At 40.5% G+C, this 21,562-nt stretch overlaps 1 protein-coding gene across 3 annotated transcripts in view; it reads right to left on the minus strand.

Moving 5' to 3' along the window:
- Window positions 1-1,445: 1,445 nt before the first annotated feature.
- The window catches only part of LOC138981786 (myoferlin-like), a 121,838-nt gene continuing 101,721 nt past the window's right edge, over window positions 1,446-21,562 (minus strand). For all 3 annotated transcript variants that reach the window (XM_070354864.1, XM_070354865.1, XM_070354863.1), the window contains exons 40-53: window positions 21,010-21,138; window positions 20,482-20,637; window positions 19,865-19,956; window positions 18,942-19,112; window positions 16,044-16,189; window positions 15,604-15,743; window positions 13,013-13,101; window positions 12,224-12,367; window positions 11,586-11,676; window positions 10,423-10,522; window positions 9,706-9,890; window positions 8,743-8,852; window positions 8,068-8,215; window positions 1,446-6,779 (exon numbers count right to left, since the gene is read on the minus strand). In XM_070354864.1, coding sequence (XP_070210965.1) covers window positions 6,537-6,779; window positions 8,068-8,215; window positions 8,743-8,852; window positions 9,706-9,890; window positions 10,423-10,522; window positions 11,586-11,676; window positions 12,224-12,367; window positions 13,013-13,101; window positions 15,604-15,743; window positions 16,044-16,189; window positions 18,942-19,112; window positions 19,865-19,956; window positions 20,482-20,637; window positions 21,010-21,138 — 1,944 coding nt within the window. In that variant the 3' untranslated portion in view covers window positions 1,446-6,536. The remainder of the gene's footprint in view (window positions 6,780-8,067; window positions 8,216-8,742; window positions 8,853-9,705; window positions 9,891-10,422; window positions 10,523-11,585; window positions 11,677-12,223; window positions 12,368-13,012; window positions 13,102-15,603; window positions 15,744-16,043; window positions 16,190-18,941; window positions 19,113-19,864; window positions 19,957-20,481; window positions 20,638-21,009; window positions 21,139-21,562) is intronic.

Raw genomic sequence — 21,562 nt, forward strand, 5'->3', positions numbered from 1 at the left:
GGGGTACTAGGAAGATTATGAGGTTGGAGGGGGGATTCATCATGTATTGGAGTTCTTTAATCAGTGTTCCTTCTGCTTTTTTACTCAGAATTTCCTGACTTTTTTTTATTAACGAAATAAGCCCAAGAGCCAAATCAAAGTTGACAATTAAACTTTTTCAATTATGAACACAATTTTTTAAATGTTGTTAATAGGTCAAATAATTACAGAGCAATAATTGTAGCACAGAATGAGTTATCACTGTCCATGCTAGCAGATGACAGCTAGAGGCTAGGGATCTAAAGACGGTCCACACTCATCGGAGCACTACCTTGGCTCACTGAATTTCTATAATTCGAGATTTTCTGATCAGTATGATTTCTAAATTTCCCAAACCTATCCAAACCTTCCTGAAATTTCCTGAACTTTTGAACCTTAAATAGCCTCTCAGTTTTCAGAACCTGTGGAATTCTGGACTGTATAGGTATTGCAGAAAGGTCTGGGGTAAAAATAATAAAGGTAAATTGAAATAAGGTAATGCTTTGTATACAAATATTTCCTGGCAGCGAACCGGTCAATTCAGCAGGTTGTGAACAATATGTATAGCGTTTTTCTCAGCCAGTTGTACAGTTGGTTGCTTGTAATCCAAAGTGCAATGTATTCTTTCACCAATTTCTGTTGCTATATAGAAGTTGTACAATTTAATGTTCATGATCTTTTAACATACAGCTAAAAATGCAGGTGGTTTGCACAACATTCATTGCTGGTCTAGAAAAAAATACTATAATACTCATGGAAGGTTATAATTTCATTACACTGCAGCCTTGCGTGAGGTGATGTAACTGTGATCATGTTATGATTCATTGCGACTTATTGTGATATTTATGACTTAAAAGAAAACAAGATGTACAATCAAGAATATTTAAAATGTCTCATTTAGTCTGTGTCTGGAATTGTGTGTGTGTGTGTGTGTGAGAGAGAGAAAGCGAGAGAGAGAGAGTAAATACTTGCAACTCTGACTTGACATAATAACTCGGTTTAGATTCAAACTTAGAAATAATGTATGTGCCAACCTTGTGTAAACCATCATGTAAACACATCACAGATCTCTGTCCACACCTTTTTACTTGGACACACACCGAAAGCCAACAGCCTGGCTGCTTCTTATGCAGAGTGAGAATTGTGTGACCGGTTCATTTCATGAATGACACCTATGTCCATTTAGGAAGAGCTAAATCAGCAAATTTTTTAATAAATCTAAAAAATCACCCTCTCTGATTGTTGTGCATGTCCAAGCGAAAAGATGTTCAGATTATTCCTTGTTATAGCTTGGAGAGATGTGATTATTTACATCTTCCTTTACACAGTAAGGAATCTAGTTATCCTTTTAACAATGTATTTAAACTATCGTGTTGAAGAGCTGCATGAAGCATATTTAACTCATTCTGCCAAGGATCCACACACACTTTGCTTCAAGTATTAGATTGGTTTTATTGGCAATATACATATGTATATAGAAGTAATAGTACGACTATTAGAATAAAATATTGGGGAAAGTTACAAGCACAAAGAATGACTAAACAAAATGTGTACGTTTAACATCTGTCCAACAAAAAAACCCAGCTAGAAAACAATTCCCCCACTGGAACTGACATTGGTTTACTACTATTCACTACTATTTAAAATGTGTTCTACCTATTACCTATCACAGTATCCAAAAAAATATACCTTCTCCCCTACATTTTCTGTAGATACATTAAGTTAAACACCGAATATTTTCACCACTGAAAGATAAAAATCACTACTCAAACAACAAATGTATAACAGAAAAAAAGGGCATGACTAATTAATGCTCAAACATTCGCAGTGGTGTGTACTATACGATAAAAGCCTTCAATTAACAAAAATACCAAAATCATCACAATGTTGATAAAAATGCCAAATATCAGTTTCTTAAGCGTTGCAGGAGTCAACCTGCTTTTGCCTTTTTAGTGTCATGAAAATGCGTTTTGATTTGTAGCAGGCCCTGAAGGACTTTTACTAAAATATCATTTTGAAACAATACCATTTTCAACACACACAAAAAGACTTGGTAAGTGACACAAATCTCAGCTCCCTAAAATGTGTTAGTAAAACAAGTAACTACATGTATATGTAATTGACTGGAATGCAGTTGGATTTGGAAGCTGTGGTCATTTTCAGAATTTTGAACCAACAAAACTATTAAAACTAATGCAGAAAAAGCTAGCACAGTAGTTGTGTGCAAAGTTAAACATCTGCTATCAAAATGACAGAACATATAAGGAGACGCTATAAGTATAAGGGGAAGGGAGTTTAGAAAATAAGATATTCTACAAACTAGATTTATAGAAGGGAATAACGCAGACAAAAGTGATAACATTGGTTTTTACATTAATTTAACACTTTCATACTGTGACCAAACACTTTTTTTTTAGATCTACTTAACGTCAACGTGATTGTTCAACATGCAAGTTAAAAGAAATAACAGGGTTAAATGATATAAGAACATGAGAAGTTGTCGATTTTACAAGGTGAGGTGGGAATTGAAGCATGCATGAAATCTACTGCTTTGTGGAGTGGTGGGGTTATTTCAGCAACTTTAATTAGACAGACCTCAGAAAAGACAGCTATATACCCAACCGAGAACAAACAATTAAGCTAACAAAGAAAAAATCCACAGAGACACGGCAAACAATGAAAACAGAAGAAAGGGAAACCATTACCATGCTCGGAAACAAAACAAAACCCATCATGAAAAGCGTGATCAACAACTGTTTGGCAAGCTACAGTTTGACCCTTGAAAACCCTAGACGAGCTTGATCTATTGCACATCTTAACAGTCACAGCAGGCAAGAACAAATGCTTTTCTCTTATATATCATCAGTTTCCCATTCTGCTAAAAACAAAATAAAAAATTCTGGTAAATGTCAATATTGCTTGAACTTCAGAGGAAAGGGGTTACAATTTATCATCACCCATTACGTGCAAGTTCACACCAGATACATTCATGCAGAAAACCACCAGTATAAGTATAGTCTGGAGATTTTTTTCTCCGTCTTTCAGTCTTGTTCACATGTAATAAGATTTCATCACATCAGCCCGTCAATATGGCTTTTGATCACCAGTCTCCATTAGAGTTTATGAAAAATTATCCTGGTTGTTATATCCCATACAAGTTTACCATTCCCAGCACTGTCAGTGTTTGGATGGGAGAGGTGCAAAGTGGCCTGACTCCAATTGTAACAACTTTAGGATGCTGAAGAACATATCTTTCAATTTTTCCATAGTTTCTAAGGTTACTCAAATGTAAGATGATCTCGAGTGAAATATCTTGTGTGATAGTTAAGAACAGATATTTCTTCCACACAACAGCAATTTTGTTAATCGTTCTCTTTCTTCACTACTTATTAAGTTTGGAGACAGACCACTTTGCCTGTGAGCCTTTTATTTGATCACTATGACTGCTCCTCACTCTATCGATCGCCTTCACACTAATGACTTTCCATGCAAACGAAGAGCAAAAATTCAACAAAATAGGACAAACAAATAAAATAACCTCAAAAAAAATGTGTACTGCAAAGATGCAAGTACAAAACAATGTCAAACATGTCTTGCAATTAACTGCACAGACACTTCTAACACAGTCATATAGAGTGTATAAAAGCAAGGTGGCAAACAGAACAATTCTTAACAAGGTACAAGATCATGTATATATGCCCAGAAGCATGTGTATATATATCCATAAAATAAACCGAAAAAGCAGATGTAAAAGAAAAGCTGATGCAAACGAGATAATAGAGTAAAGATATAGAATAAATTCAGTCAAGAAGATTAATGTGCACACAAAAACCGAATAACCATGCATGTGGTATTTTCATGAAAACACACACAAATATTAGTAAGTGAAAGATGCCTATAATGATACCAAAATTCAAAGCTCTACAAGAAAAACAAAACAACCTGCATACATGTAATAGTTTTCCTTCAAAGATAATTAAGGGCCTCAAGAACAATGATCAATAGAGATGTCAATAATATGCTGGTGGATGTAATATGCCATCACACCTACCGATAATGTAATTAATTCCTCACCAGTATTTTGATGTCAAAGAATTAATATGTCTCTGCACATGTCATTATGACACTGCAACACAGGATTAGCCATGCTTCCTATGAATTGAGTCAGCCATGTTTAAAACGCTCAAAAATGGTGAGGGAAGAGAAGGGTTTACATGCACAGTATATACATAAACATCATGCACAAAAACACTAGATTGCCATGAAATGGAGGGAAAGAGTCTTCACCTGAATCAAGCAAGAAAAAAACTTATGTCAAGCTTCAAGGTGATGCTGTTGCTTGAATGAAAATGAAATCAAACTTTAATGTAGCAGATTTTGTTTTTCTCTTGAGAGTATAAGTTTAATGCAATGAGTGACAGGGAGCTACTGCTGTTGAGACTCTTGCCATTATTGTTATTCCACTCACAAAATACCCTTTCTACCCAGCAACTGCACCTTTACAGTTAAGTACAGATACTTTTGTGATCTGAAGACAGACCGTGATCATTTAAAGCACAAGCAAACAATCACAAAGATCCTTACAGTCAGCTGTACCAATGGTGATCAAAAACCCAATTTTTCAAGTTCCTTTGCAATCGAGTAAACTGCTTCTTTTTCCATAAGAATAGACAACACACTGTACAAACACAAAAACAAGAAAAGTAAAGTACATATTGCTTTGTGAGTAGGGTGCCTACATCACTTGCAAATGCCAAATGAGCAAAGTGTGATCATTCATGCATAAAGTTGTATAGAAATAAGAGAAGTGCAGTAGAAATTCAGAGTCAGCACAAACCGTGAACTGATTCAACCATTACTGTCACTTTGATAAAAAGATGTTATCACAAATGCAAAACATGCACAGACACTTAATTAATTATGAAAGGAATCAATATCGTATATCTGAAGCATGATAGATAATGTAAAAAAAAGTTTTGAAGACAGTTTCACTTTCAAAATGAAACAAAAAAAGAAAAGTGGAAGGGGAAAGGGAGTGTAAAAACGAAAAGTAAAATATCAGGCACAGTTTGGTGAGCGTTACATGACGGACAATTAATTATGCAAGTAAAAACAAAATAAAAACCAAAGAACTAAAAAAAAAATTGTTTAAAAAAAGTGTATACGTATATATATGCTAAAAAAGTATTGCTATGACAGGTCCTGCCCTGACAAATAAGCCAGAAAGCGTATGATCGTTGGTCAGTAGTGGAAGACGTAAACAAGTTGTAAAATGTATCACAAATATGCATGCAGCACTTCTGCTGTGTAAGGACAGCAGCTATTTTCCTATTAACAAGTCATGGAATACATGTCTTCATGTCAAAACATAGGTGTTCCCCAATATTGTCAAATAAAACATCAACATAAGCCTGTCAGGGTCAACTTTAAAGTCATACAGCAACATGGTCTTGCAGTCATCTTTCTTTATGCATGCTTATTTTTCCACTATCTGTTGATTCAGTGATGGAAGTTGGCACACTACAAAAGATCGATACAAATCCGCAGCAGCATTTTCACTTGTACATATTCCCTGCCTTTTCTGTATGTTAAAAATGCGTCCTTATTTCAATGACTGATGAAAATATTGTCCTGAATGTATCAACGTTGAAAATCTGTGCAATTTTGACTCCATCTATAAGGCACGTATGCAAGCTGGACTACCACTGAATGGTTCACAACCAGATGGTTTAACATGACTAGCAAAATAGTTTTTTCTCACCAGTAGAAAAAATATGTATATAACATTGTGCCATTATGATCAGAAAAACAAGAAAAACAACACCCCAGTGCTACATTGTGCATTGACCTCAAATGCAGACGCTATCTAATTTTGTGCCATTATCTGGTTTGCTATGACTAGCAGAATAGATTTTTCTTGCTAGTGGACAAACTATAAAATCCAAAATAGTGCCAATATCAGCAATTGTCGACAATTAGGCCTGTAATTGTACATCATCATAATGAACAAGTCCCAAAAGGGTTTCTGTGTGTGACGAAACTTCCATGGAGCTTTTCAGGGAGCGGGCTCATTATTTTTCATGTCCAAGAAGCAAACTGATCGACTATGGGGATTATTACAGAGCTAACATTTTTTAATGACTGATGTCAGTGATGATACCAGCGTGCGCCATTGTGGTACGTTACTGTGATAATGACATGGACCCATGTTTATACAAACGCGAGTCAAAATCTCAGTTCTAAGGCCGTGGTGTGACAATTACACCAAAACAGACAGGCTTGATGGACCTGGAACCCAATGTGCAGAGCAGTTGCAAATCGCATTCACCAACACATACTCCTTTCACCCCTTGACTGCTTTTCCACCACCTCTGTCTCTACTTGCATGGGGCTGGAAGCAGAGGCTCACTGTCACCTTGGCGTGAAGATCACCCGACCTTGACCTTGGTGGGCAGACATCCGACGTGCGAGTAGGCTGCCAGTTGAGTTTCACCGCAGATAGTACGCGCTGTTGGACCTCATCTTTCCGTGTCGTAAAATAAGTCCTCCCACGTTGGATGGTGGTTTCTGGGGCGCAGAGCGTGCCAAGTATCTCGTGCTTTCTTGGACTCATGAGACACTTTGGGCTTGTTGGGGGTCACAGCAGTCTTCAGCTCCTCTACCTCACCTAAGATGTGTTCACTAGAAGAGGCCTCCAAGACGGGGGACTGTTTTGCGAAGCGCTCCACCATGAAAGTGGTGATCAGGTGAGCTATTTCGCCCTGTTGTTGAGAGAGGGAGAGCAAGCAGAGGGATGCATCAGTTAACACTCGCCCATGCTCGTCAACATCTAAACTATCTGCCTGTAAGATTTAAATGACTGAACAAGGATTTAGGCTTCATCATTTAAGAAAGGGCTTGGTGTCTCTTAAGAGGGTGTGTGTGTGTGTGTGTGTGGGGGGGGGGGGGGGGGGGGGTGGGCCTACTTCTGCTTCACAATACTTGAAGCACAACCGGAATTTGGAAAGCACTGGCTGACATCACATGCAGCTGTGTCTAAAAATGTTTGTTTTCAGATCCTTTTTTCAGCACAGTTCTGACAATGCCATCTAAGATGCATTTTCATGTAGAGTGTAGGTTGTTACATTGTGAAAATATAATGATTATAACCAGCGTCTGTCAATCTATGACTAAGTCCATGATCAGAACTGAACGGCCAGTCTGAGGCTTGGCAGTCAAGCACCAACCTCAGCTACACATGAATAAGAAACAGCTGTAGTAGCCAGGAGTACTGATAAATGAGCTTCCGATGGGACAGGGAAAGAGGTTAGACAAGATTAAAAAGGGGTGCACGAGGGTGTATGCAGTCTGCCTCTAATCCCATGCTGACCAGAGGCAGAGTGGAGATGGGAGGAGAGGAGGTGGGTCGGCGGGCGATGGACGTCAAGGGACGACACTTCAAACACCGAGTAAGACACTGGTGCTCTAGACGGACAGGCCAGGGTTGATTGCTCTAAGATGGGTTGCCCACTATCCATCTCGACACCTCTCCCTGTAAAACACACAGTCACAGACAAGTCAACAAAAAGTACAATATACACAATACATCACACCTCATGAGCTCAGAGACTGGCTTCAGTGCAGCAAACTGGTAATTGCTTTGCAAAATCAGGATGGTTGTGAAATCAGGAAACGAAGCTGGTCCAAACATAAAATTGTTGCTTTGCTGATCATTTTTTGACAGAACAATGAATCCACAGTTACCAACAAAGACAGGTTGATTCCAACTTATAACACCTTTACAATTACACAAACAATCTGGTAAAAACTTGATCCACCTCTGATACTATTATTAAATTCAACACAGTTGACATACAACAAAATATGAACATCCTGCACCTGTAATAGAAAGTTGCTGCAACAAGTGAATAATGACAAAACTCCAAAATTGGCTTCCATTCTTTGAGCAGCAGTAAGGCCTTGAGGGACTTTACAACTGGTAAAAACGTTAGATTTGACATACTGGGCCTTTTCAGCATTAAAAGCCGCCCCAAGTGGCAGAGTACTCACGGGGAAGGAGTAGATGAAGAGGGCGATGAGCAGCAGGAAGAAGAGGAGGACGATGAAGCCGATGATGACCCATTTGTAGTTGCGCCAGATGATGAACTTGAGCGTCTTGAACGGGGATGTGAACCACAGGAATGACGTCTCTGGCCGCCTGAAATCAGCTTCAGATTATCACTGTATCCTCTGAAGACAGAGTACAGCTGCCTATATTGCATGAATAAGTCATCTCTGTACCAAGTGGCCCCACTAGTGTTAAAAGCGTGGGTACATTCAACATCACTGTGATCAACTCTATGTGGGTACATGGAAATGTTTTTGTTCCCAATGATCTTTATTTATTTGTATTTTGCCTGAGAGCCATGTTTAGGTATGAAGCTCTATTATGTGTATGGGTGAGCCAGTGATTGCTCCATTGCCAAGTTGTGTTCCTTGTGCTTTTAGCCCACTGGGCTGAATAGAAACAAGAAAAAGAGAAAAGGCCTCACCAAAGATAAGTAAGACACAGACAAGTACAGATCAGCACAAAGAGAGGCACAAAAGCACTGTGAAGAAAAAAGGGCACAAAAAGCTCAGGACACACAAAGGCACACAGACAAAATGTTACAGAGAAAGACATCAACAAGCAGAGAGACACAGCAAGGCTAAAGACAACCGACTATGATGTTGCACTGCACTTACTTGGGGGGCTCTAGGGTTGGGTTGGCGTTTGGTTCCTCCCGTCCCAATCCCGCCGGCTTGGTCTCTGCTTCCTCTATCGGGATCAGTTCCAGCTCCATCTCCACCTTGCCCTGTAACCATGACAAAAGTCATCGTCACAACTCTCTTACAATCACAACCACTCCGATAACTCTGTAACAATAATCACTGTGACAACTCTGTAAATATGACAACCACTCGAATAACTGTTACAATCATGACCATGACTACTCTGTAACTATGACAACCATGCAGATAACTGTAGCAATCATCACAGTGACAACTCTGTAACTATGACAACCACTCAGATAACTTTGTAACAATAATCACCGTGACAACTCTGTAACTATGACAACCACTCTGATAACTGTAAAAATGACAATCATCACAGTGACAACTCTGTTACTTTGACAACCACTTGTTTAACTTTGTAATATTGACAACTACCACTGTGAAAACCATTCCCTCCAAACAACTTTTTCTTGATTGTATTCAAACAGAAAGCTTAGAAGTCTCATCTCAAATATGTGACAAACACCTCACTTCTCTTGAAAAGATTTGTATTCAGGTTATTTCCCACTCAATTGTGAGAAAAGATGCATCAGTGCCGCTGTAATTGAAATTCCTTGCTTCAAACCAGGAAGGAAAGCTGTCAAAATAGGCAGACTAACAAACAAGGATTAGATCTAAGAACTAAAGGGAAGTTAATGTGCTAAATATAGAGTGCTACTTCCCTTTGTTTCTTAGATCTTGTCATTCGCATTCTGCCTCATTTGTTTATGATTCTAACAAGGATTAGATCTAAGAAATAAAGGAAAGGAAATGTGCTAAATAAATTGCTTACTTCCCTTGGTTTCTAAGATCTTGTTATTATCGATCTGTCTCACTAAGTTTATGATTCCAACAAACAAGGAATCACAAAATGATGACTAAAGAATGAATTACCGTAAGGAGACGTTCTCCAGTCTCGTCACTATAGCAGGGCCAAAATCCTTTCAGACGCTTCATTTCAAACAGGTTGCCTGTCTTGATCTGGTTCACGCCCTGCATGTCTGGCAACAGGCTCAGGTTGCAGGACTTGGCGCGCTTGGCCGGAAGCGGGATGCAGTTCAGGTTCAACTCCATCGTTCCTGTAAAGGGACATTTAAAAACGATCAAAATGGGTGGGATCATCTCTGTGTTTTTACCTTAACTCCCCACAGGTTGAAACAACTACAACTGTTCTCCAGTTCTGTCTCTGGTAAGCTGAGTTTTGATATGATGAGGCCTGTCCATTCTTTTATATTGTCCATCAAGTTCTTTCTCTGCTAACCCCAAGCTTTTGATTTTTTTCTCACAAATAAATTTACTTCTACTTCTTTCAAAATCAAACCAGAAAACTTGAATATGCCCTAGGTAAAGAAGACAACAGGAAGTATGGAGAGGAGGAGAAGAAGGAGGCGGAGATGAAAAAGAAGGGGAAGAAAAAGGAGGCACGCATAAATCCCAAAACAGATAGACTGCGAACGTTCCAACATTCAGAATCATTAAACCAAGAATTGTAGGTTATTGGGACGTCTAATTATTGACAAAACGTTAATGTTTTGTTTTTTTGTCAAAAATTAAAACGTTCCAATAACCTACAATTCTTGTTTTTTGATGATGGAGGCATGCATATCCTACCCAGGAAGTCGTCAGCAGAGAACTTGTCGTTGTCCCAGATCTGGACCATGAGGATGGGAACCGTGTGCAGCTCCGTCTCGTCCAGGCTCCAGAAGTGTTCCTACACAAAACAATCACTCTTAGCTCAGGGAATACACTGGAACCCCTTAAGACCTCTCAAAATCTGAAAAAAGTATGGTCTTAAAAGGAGGTACATTATTTTACGGAGACCATGGGGGCGGGGATGTAGCTCAGTCGGTAGCGTGCTGGATTTGTATCCAGTTAGCAGCTGTCAGCGTGAGTTCATCCCCACGTTCGGCGAGAGATTTATTTCTCAGAGTCAACTTTGTGTGCAGACTCTCCTCGGTGTCCGAACACCCCCGTGTGTACACGCAAGCACAAGACCAAGTGCGCACGAAAAAATCCTGTAATCCATGTCAGAGTTCGGTGGGTTATAGAAACACGAAAATACCCAGCATGCTTCCTCCGAAAGCGGCGTATGGCTGCCTAAATGGCGGGGTAAAAACGGTCATACACTTAAAAGCCGTGTGAGTTTCAGCCCATGAACGAACAAACAAACAACGGAGACCATGAAGAGACAATCTGAAAAAAGTATGGTCTTAAAGTAGAGGACGTCTTAAAAGGGGGGTTCTACTGTATAAGCAAGTGGACAGGCAGAGACATTAATATTTTTTTCATAGCTTTAAAGTGGTATTCTCTGTGGAGTGTCAACAAGCCTCTACAATTCTTAGATCCCTGATTTTCAAGTGATATTGCGGTGGACAATCATCACTTTGAAACAATTCCTGTGCACTTTGTAAATGAATGACACACATTGTTACTATGATATGATTTAAACTGATACAACACATATTTTACAGACTAGTTTAGAAGCAGAACGGAAGTTTGAGACAGTATTCTCTAATCTCTTTTCCATATCACAAACAAAGATAGCTTTGATACATGGAATGTCTTTTGACGCAACATCTTTTTGCGGGCAGGACATATTGACCTATATATTTTTGAATCCAGGTCCAACTGACCTATTGTTTACTGTGTCTGGGAACAACACTGTACTCAGCGAAATGGTACGAGTTTTGACAATGGGAAACACTTGCGTTCACAGAAAATAGCGTTCACAGAAAATAACACTTTGAACATGAAAGTTAAGACAGGGCCAGTACCTTCTTCTTGACCACCATGGTCTGTTCAGCCACCATGTAGTCAAAGGGGAAGAGAAAGCGCCAGTTGAAGTTGCCCTCTCCGTCCAGCGACCTGGAGTCAAAAGCAAATCATTAAAACACAAAGGCGCAGACCAAGCAGTAAAACAACATGCCTTAAACCAATGAAAGAAACAAATGAGGAATAATAAAAAATAAAAAATGAAGAAGCAAAAGGTAAGAAACTTTCACACAAATTAAACTCATCTAAAATCAGCCTTCCCCTGATCCAAGAGAAATGTGTTTGTTTGTTTGTGTGTTTGCTACAAGTGCATTCATTTCGTATCAACTTGATGCTGCACATGCATCTCAAAAACCAGCCTAAGTCTAATAACAGAAAGTTCTTGTTTGCTTGTGTGTGTGTGTGTGTGTGTGTGTGTGTGTGTGTGTGTGTGTGTGTGTGTGTGTGTGTGTGTGCATGTGTGCGTGCGTGCGGGCGGGTGTGTGTGTGTGTGTGTGTGTGTGTGTGTGTGTGTGTGTGTGTGCGTGCGTGCGGGTGTGTGTGTGTATGTGAGTGTGCATGCGTGTGCGTGCAAGGCGTGCATGTGTGTGTGTATGGTTTTACATGCAAGTGCATCCTGAACAAATGAACATCCACCCACCTGTAGTGGACGTCGGTCTCTTGTTTTTGCTCGATGCCGGACATCCAGCCAACGACGTAGATGTCGCTCATTTTCTCCCCTGTGATGGACTCCTCCTCCAAGATGACGTCCACTGTGTTCCAGATGATGCAACGCAGCTCGTACCTTCACGGTCACAAACAGCCACACGTCATCACACAATACATTCACCATTACAGCACAGTACAAGAAAATGGTAGTAAAAGTGAGGACGAAAGTTGCTTGTTAGTCCAAATGTAATTGTTTTTCAAATTCATGTAACCCTAGGTTTTAACAAAAATAACCTTTGCCTTGCCTTGCCTTACTATCTTAGATTGCTTTGGCACAGTCTCCCTTACTGTTGTGGAAATACACAATGTTAGGAAATAACTGTCAGGTTTACATGGGTTGAGAAAGGGTGAATACTCTTGCTTTTAGTGAGTCAAACTTTCCCACGTGATGTTATAGGCCAGTCACTAGTGAGGGGTGTGTTTGACACACGTGGACAAGGAGCACGTGTAGAAAGCTTGCCTCACTAAAAGAGTATTGACTCTTCGCAACCCATACAAACCGACAGAGTCATTACCAGAGTTGGTCTATTTAGAGCCCTTTCTTCCCTTCGTTATCTGACCTTATCATTACCACTCTGCTTTTATTGGGAAATCTTCTGCGCTAATGGGCTTTTTAACTCTCAGTGTCACCTGATGGTGAGAGTTTCGAGTGCCACATAGACAGCATGATGACATCTTCAAGAGTTTGAAAACTATTTTTGTGACCACAGATTTTACTCACTTCTTGGCTGTGCGGGGCGCAATGTTGAAGGGAGGACCAGGGGGTCCCACAGACTTGGGGAATATGTCCACCCACATGAAGATCTTTCCCTGAAACATCATGTGTATCATTCTTAATTCCTGCTCAATGTTGCTCACAGTGTAGTCTTGTTTCTGTCCTGAATAGCAATGAAGTCAAAACTTGTATAAAGCCGGGTGCACAAAGGCGCAGCTGCATATGTGTGTACACGTCATACAGACGCAAACAGTAACAGACACCCACACACTCTCTCTCTCTTACTCACACAAAAACACACACTTTTTCTCTCTCTCTCACACACACACACACACACACACACACACACACACACACACACACACACACACACACACACACACACACACACACACAGAGGAAAAACAGACGGACAGTATCACACATATACCCCATGAAGTGACCAGGGATTCATAATGACTAACTCTGTTCCAATTCTACCCGTATCTCTTTTCAGTTATGAAGAAGTTAAAATGATCCCTTTCCAATCATCGGAACACATGGTAAAACACTGAAGTCTAAAGACAACTGGAAACGTGTAAAATATAATATAATTTTAGAATGATGCATTTTCTTTTGCAGGTGGAATGAACACACCACCGACACAATGTCAGCAAAGGCCACATGTACTAAACTACTTTGCAAAGAAAAGGACAAGAAAATAAGAGAGATGTGGACAAAGACGCATGGAAAATTTGACACAATGACACAGAGAAGCATGCCAGACAAGAATGCTTCAAGAATCAAACAGTCAGTTAATACACTACGATTAAGGCGAAAATCACTTGAACATTAATAATGATAGATATTGGTTTTAAATACTTCATGTATCCTTATTTCTGCATCATTTTTTTCTTCATGTTGGAAGCACTGTGTAATTAATGTAGTGCACAAAGGACACTACCACATGTTCATTGATTCCCCTTTAACACCAAATGTTTATCTGACCAGATGAGAACATTTGCAATGTGGAGACAATGGGTTTGTGGGTGTGAGGCTTATTTCTCAGAGAACAAGTGTGAATAGACACGAGACAGAACGTCGTCTCAATTTCATCAGTGGAATCTGTGCTTCAGCAACTTCCAGTAAGGTGAAAAAAGAACACACATTGCTCTGGGTGTAAAAGGCAGAAACATCTTGTATGAAGAGAGGATGTGAGAAAGACAATGATCAAGGCCAAATCATTCAAAATACCAAACTAGCACATGAAATTCATGAACCCGACATGGTGTATGATGCATTAATAGAAATAATAGAAAAGGAAAAAAAAATTCAAGAAGATGAAGAAGAAAAAACATGGACACAAAAATGTAAATGCAAAATTAATGGGAAATAAATGGTATTTAAATACAACTGCCAAGCAGCCAACTAAACGTAAAATTTACAAAAGTTTTGATGTTTAAATCAATCAATAATAAAACGACAAGAAAAGGCAGGCATCAGACGGAACGTGAACGACAGTGGGATAGGGCGGGGGTGAGAAATGGAGGAAGTAATTAGCAACCGACTGACATTTGTCACCTGCTTAGTTTTAGATAATCAACATCCACTCAGGACAAAGTCAATCAAAAAGTTCATTCTTCGGACATAATAACAACAAATCATAACCAACATATAAGCAGGCATGGAGTTTCTCCATTTCAGACACTGAAAATGCAAAGACACAATTTCAAGGAAACTGACAGGGAAATTAATGACAGGGAAACGGAGAGGGTGTAAAATGCAGGAGGTTTGTGCCGACAGCTGTCAAGGATACTTTTCCAGTATATGACACTCACCGCATCCTGTAATAATTAAGACATCCAAGTTTTAACATGACTGCATGACTCTGAAACTGTTCAACACTGAGGAATTTTTAACATCAGCATTTCATAACTGAATTTGTAATGCCTATTTGTGACCCTCCACCACGGAATGAGTCGCATGTCACCTTTGCATTAATTTTTTTATTTCTTACATTTTCTTTAAGAGTTTTTTTATGCTCTATCCAGTGGTGAAACACGGTTTAGAAAACAGCAAAAACTTTTGGAGTTATAAGCCTGGGACTAAGGTGATCCTCACACTGATACCTGACACCTGCCGGACGTATATTAGGCCTAGCGCAGAGCCCAGCGAGGTGACATCCGACTCATTCCGTGGTTTGAGGGTCACATTTGTGTAATTTGTGAGCCAGCTAACAACTCCATATTATCCCACCATCGCTGCATCTCACATGTGAATGAAAATTATATAAACTTGTCAAAAGGAACTCAGTATGTATGTGCGGTTGTACACATATCTTTGTCACTAGGTGGTTCACCCTAAAATCAATGACACTGTAAGAAAAGCCATTCATTTCCCTACATTACAGGCCTTTTCAGCAGTGCAACAGACATTAATATTATTACAACCTCACAACTAAAACACAAAAAAGGCACTGGTTTTAGCAATTGTCTTACAAGGCGGGTACCACTGTGCAAGCAAATCAAACATGTAACAGCTGGATCAAGACAACGTATGTTTACTGTATAAGACACCGAGGCGAATAAAAATGTAATTGTTCAAGAGCATGGCGTCACCTGTTCAATGCCAGGCTGCAGGGTGTTGAAGAGCGGCCTCCTCTCCACGTGTTCCTTCACGATGGGGAAAGCGTTGAGCACGTGCAGCGCCAGACGCTCCTCTGCTGGTCCCATCTCGTTTGACGGCGCTTTGTCCTTCTCTGCAACACACACGAGTGAGGGTTCAATTTATAGTTTGCCGTATTTTATAGCCCCCAAGGCGGTACAGAGCATTAGCTGCATCTCTCATTTTTCAGACCATACTGAAAGCCAGCCACACACACACCCACACACCCACACACACCCACCCACACACACACACACACACACACACACACACACACACACAAAACAGTTCACAGAAAATGAAATATAAATTGTATTTGTTAGCATTTCAACTCTTTTTTCCTCTCCTGCCATCCCAAACAACAACTACCAGCCGGAAAATATCCCCCACTCACCAAACTCTGCGAGAGTGAAGACCCTCTGGCCGACTTTGACGGAGTTGTTGCCGTAGTACATGGGTCCTGACAGGCGGTTCTTCACGCAGTAGTCCTCCAGAATCTCCTTGGGCTTGCGGCTGTCTCGCCACATGTTGATGCCAGTGCTGCACACACAAACAAACTATATGCAGTCTTCCACATCATGGAAAAATCAAAGTTATACAGTGGAACCCCCCCTTGATTTAAAACTTGCTACAGTGGAACCCCCCTTGATTTAAAACTTGCCCTCTTTTAAGACCTTGTTTTTTTCTACAGGAGCAGACCTGTTTACCCTCCCGGATTGTCCGGAATTATTACGGATTTGGGGTCTAAATTCCGGTATTACGGAAATCTACCGAAAATTCCGGAAATTGCGGTCGAGAGAACCTTTTTCGTGCGTGAAAATTCGAAGTCGAAATTGTGGTAGTCACCAGGACTGTGATTTCAAGGCTGACCGAAACAGCCTTTTCTGCGCATGTGCACAGCAAGGTATTTGTCGGATTCCGCGGTTTTGAGATCGACATTGGTCCGAAGGGTAATATAGGGCCGATCTCTGTGGGTTCGAAATGCCAACCAAAAAAGCGAAAGTTGTACAGAAATATCGGCAAAACTATTAAGTCAAGTGGCGGTGTCTGGTGAAGTTTAAGAAGAGCGAACCACATTCATTTTGGTGATCGACTTGAGATCAGTGCAACAACAAAGCTAGTCAGTTAGAGTACGAGTCACGTCGCGGCACGTGTCCCGAGGTTAGACGCAGCATTAGTTTTTAACAAAATGCAGTACACAAATGAACACGGAAACAAACAAAAACACGAAATTATGTTTGGCAAAACATGAGCCTGCTTCGCATCGAGTTTATTTGACCTAGGTCTCTACTTCCACAGAATCTCCCAGACCTGCGAACCGATCTCTCACTACGGTCAGTCGCGCCAGAGACATAGATGGTCTATGGTCGCGCTCATCAGTGACTTGCGATGTTGCCGAAATTCAAGTCTTTCTGAGTCTAAAACTGATCTCCATCAATATTTCTCCAATATAGCAAAGATCACAGTTCTTTGAATCGAAAAACTTACAACAAAATGTTTAAATGAAATAAACGAATCGGTCCTCTAAAATTAAAGGTAGCTTCTGGAGAGAGTTATTATGACTGGTTTTAATGCAGGATGTCTGATGTGACAGAATGTAAGGTGGTTTTGTTCACATGCATCTTGACTGTAAATAGTCCAAGGGCGGAGTAGGGGGGGTGGGGGGGATGTTACAGGGGTTCCGGACCCCCTCCTTGCTGTCAAAAAAGCAACAAAAACCACACACAAATTCAGTCTGTGGGAAAAAAAACCCAACCTTTTTCTGTCTGTGAAATTGTTGTCGGGAGCAGATATATCAATGAAGATAAATTGCCATTATTTAATATTAACTTTAAAAGAAATAATGAGTGGCTGCTGACACCAGTTTATCATGTTTAAAATCAAGGATAAGCCACAAATTGTTAATAAAATAGCTAAAATTCTTCAGCCAGACCACCCAACCCCTGGACCCCAGGTTGTACCCCCCCCCCCCCCCTCTAGCTCTCTTGCTCCCCCCCTGAATACTGTGAGGTGGGTTTTTTTTTTGGATAAAGTAAACTTGTCTTTGTTAACTTGCATATATCAGGTGTCTTGTGTTGTGTGTTTGTGGTGTGTGTGATCGAGCTTCTGTGTGTGTAGTACAATACTGTTAAACATGGTTATCAATTTTGTACTTGTTTTGCATGGTAGCGCGCGAATTAACGTGTCGTTTAATCGTTTTCGAGCTGGTTTATGGTTGATAAAAAAGATTACTCAAAGATGCCTCAAATTACGGAAAAGTACCAGTTGCATTTCTGATTTTCATTTGGGGGGGGGGGGAAGTAAACAGGTCTGCAGGAGATATGAATATACCTACAGAATTTTGATTCCAATGTGACCTTTGTATAAAAACACACAACAATACAAATTTCTCCTGCTCGATTTTCCGAAGCACTCAACAGCCGATAAACACAAATTTGATAAAAAAAATACTTTCTTTTTTTGTATGGCTGACAATTAATTTGATGGTAAAAAAAACAGTCACTAAGTGTATCTTTCAGTCACAACTGTAGTACTAGTACCCCTTGAATGTTTGGCTTTTCTTGTGAAGAGGTATGACACAGTAACACCTCCCTTTTAAGACCTGTTAACACTTTCTACCCCACCTATGTTGACCAATTTTTTTTAACTGAGACCAGCTGTGCTGCAGCAGGTTACTCAGAATTGTTGTAACTCACAGTGTAGTAACTATGTATCAACACGCTGGAATGCAGGCGTTAGATGGAGGTTACAGGAAGCAACTGAAGCTAACAATCTGAGCGGATATATCCGTACCTGGTCAGATAGAGCCATATGAGTGGCTACGGATATATCCGTACCTGGTCAGATAGAGCCATGTGAGTGGGTACGTATATATCCGTACCTGGTCAGATAGAGCCATATGAGTGGCTACGGATATATCCGTACCTGGTCAGATAGAGCCATGTGAGTGGGTACGTATATATCCGTACCTGGTCAGATAGAGCCATATGAGTGGCTACAGATATATCCGTACCTGGTCAGATAGAGCCATGTGAGTGGGTACGGATATATCCGTACCTGGTCAGATAGAGCCATGTGAGTGGGTACGGATATATCCGTACCTGGGAGACAATTAGTTAAGACCCCCTGCTTTGAGACTCCCTCCTTTTTACAACCTGACTGTCTCAGATTTTGTAAAGTCTTAAACAGGGGTTCCCACTGTGCCTCTAGATACTTCCAGAGTGTGGCCGGGACAGCACTGTATTCAACCCACCTTCCCAACCCAACCTTTTTCATCATGTCCTCTACTCACATGAAGTAGGTCTTGGCAATGCCACAGGTAGCCCTCATCTTGCTCAGGTAGCGGTTCTCAAGGTCGATGACCGTCTCACCGATGAGGTCATCGGAGGAAATGAGGTCATAGTCCTTGACCCTGACGGTCAGATCTTTGTCTAGGGGCAGCATGGCCGTCATCTCAAATGTCCTGGACAAAAATAAAAAATTGATAATGTTGTTCGATGTCATGTTTTTTGTCATATACACATCACAAACAAATTTCTCTTTTCAGATCATAAAGTCTTCTGTGTCTATGTCTTCCTACGCTGAGGACAGCGACATTATGGATACACTTTCAAACAATAGACGGATTGGACTTGAAAATAATTCTGTTGAGGTTTTCACTGGCTGTGGAAGAGTTGCATCTGCATTAAGAGTATTATAATATTTGAGGCAGGGTGAGATGGGTGTTTGACTATTGCCACAGCACTTTAAAATAAGATGTCGTGGAAGCATTGGCGCTTCAATATATACCCCAGCTCAGCCTCAAATGAGGGAGAGGAGTATTATCTTTCTGTGAAAAAGTAATTACCGTGTTAGTTGTAGTTTGGCCTGTATCAGATTTTTCTTTTTGTTTTTCCTTGAAACAAAGCCCTGACTGACATAGTGACGGTGACCCCCAGTTTCAAAGCAGCAAGATGGCTAGGATTCCACAAACAAATTTCGCTAAGGGTGTTTCTTGGGGACTGCATGTTCACCACGAGGAAGGTGAAGATTTGACGAAACAGGCGACCATCTCTCTGGAGTGCGAGAAAAAACATGGCGGCTGCACAGCTTGCTATCTAGTTGGCTATTAACCGCCAACTCTTTCGATGTCAACTTATCATATTTGATTTTTGCCTGGTTAGCACAAAATTGTGTCTTACAGGCCTTGGAGAAATGACAAGAGGTGTTTTATACCTGCCAAACACAGGGTCGGTGGTGTTGGGGAGGTAGTTGTCTCTGCTGTTCAGCTTCTTCTTGCCCAGCACTACCTCAATGTAGGGGTCAGCCTGCACACAGCAAACAATTCACTTGTGTTGAATAGTATAGGGGACACACACACACACACACACACACACACACACACACACACACACACACACACACACCCCTGCATTATATGAACAGACAATGAAAGAAAGAGAAAAGTCAAACCGAAGTGAAGAAGTCACGTAAAGCGATATCAACACATTTACTCAATCTGTTGACCTAAACATCAAAACTGCACTGAAAAATCTTCCCTCAAAGTAAGGTCTGTCTGACCAAAACCCATCGACTGAGACAACATTGTCTAGTGGTATAATATTGTAAACATTGAAACCCAGTTTGAGGAAAAGGGATTTCGATTGTTTTTGAGCACAAAAGCAATTAAAACAAAATACACCTAATTATTTTGGATTCATGAAAAAAAAGACTAAATGGAAACGAACCACTTTGTGTGTCTGTTATTGCCATTTTGATTTCAAACAAGATATTGAGAGAGAGAGAAAGGGCGAGACAGACAGCGAAAGAGAGCCAGATCAGCAATGACATACCAAGCCGCTGGGGTCGTTGGGTTGAAGGTCAGTGGCCTTGATGACGTAGATGCGGACCAGGCACTCTTCAGGTGTGGAGGGGGGAAGGTTGCACAGCATGCGAGTGGGCAGCGGTTCGTTGGGATCAGGTGGCAGGGGATACACGCGGAAAGTACCCTGTACACAAACAAGTGCAGTTTATGATAAATAGCTGCCCTGTGAACAAAGGGAAAAAGAAATTAACCATTGACGGAAAATCCAACCCGGTTTTAAGGCCCATGTCCAAACCCCCTATAAAGACTTATAGCTCCCTCCTTTTTACAACCAAAGTTTGTGGCTCTCAAATTTTTGTTACGGCTGTAAATTTACCTCCATGAATTTTCTTCCACATTAATCAAAATTCCCTCTCTGTTAAAATCTGATTTTCTCATATCTCTTGCATCATGAAAAGGGGAAAACCACTATGTGTACATTTCTGAAAAGAAGAGTGAATGCATGCTCATAATTTTAAACAAGGTAAACATAAAACTCATTAAAAGTCAAACTGACCTTGAACTCTCCCACAACGTTCTCACCCTCATCGTCATCGCCATCTTTGCCGCGGCTGAGGGGGAAGGTGTGACAGAAGTCGTTGAAGTCATGGTAGTTTTCTGCTTTCTCCAGCTCTGTCTGATACACCTGTTGCACAAACACACCAAGAAGGATTCTAAATAAATCGTCGAACACTAAACAAGAAGAAATTCAGGATTCTCAGTGTTAAGCCTCAAATTAAATTAATTGGCTGAAGTTGACTTCGCGAAGCTGGCTGCATAAAGCCTTGGCATTGAATTTTCAGTTAAAAGATTTTGTTAAGTCGACTTCGGGCTCAAGGAAGGACAGCCTTTAACATTTGCTTAGAGTTTCATCATGTCTAATTCACACACACTGGCAGCGGTCCTAAAAACTTCATGGACAACTAGAATACGTACCTGACATCTTGTATGTACAGTGTGAAGTTGTTTCCTATAAGCATGTCTATATTGAGGTGTGCATGGGGTATGTGTTAATTTTTGAAAACAACATTAAGACAAATTCCTGGAAAACATCAGACATTAATACAGTA

This window comes from Littorina saxatilis, linkage group LG12 (assembly GCF_037325665.1).
Source record: "Littorina saxatilis isolate snail1 linkage group LG12, US_GU_Lsax_2.0, whole genome shotgun sequence".
NCBI lineage: Eukaryota > Metazoa > Mollusca > Gastropoda > Littorinimorpha > Littorinidae > Littorina > Littorina saxatilis.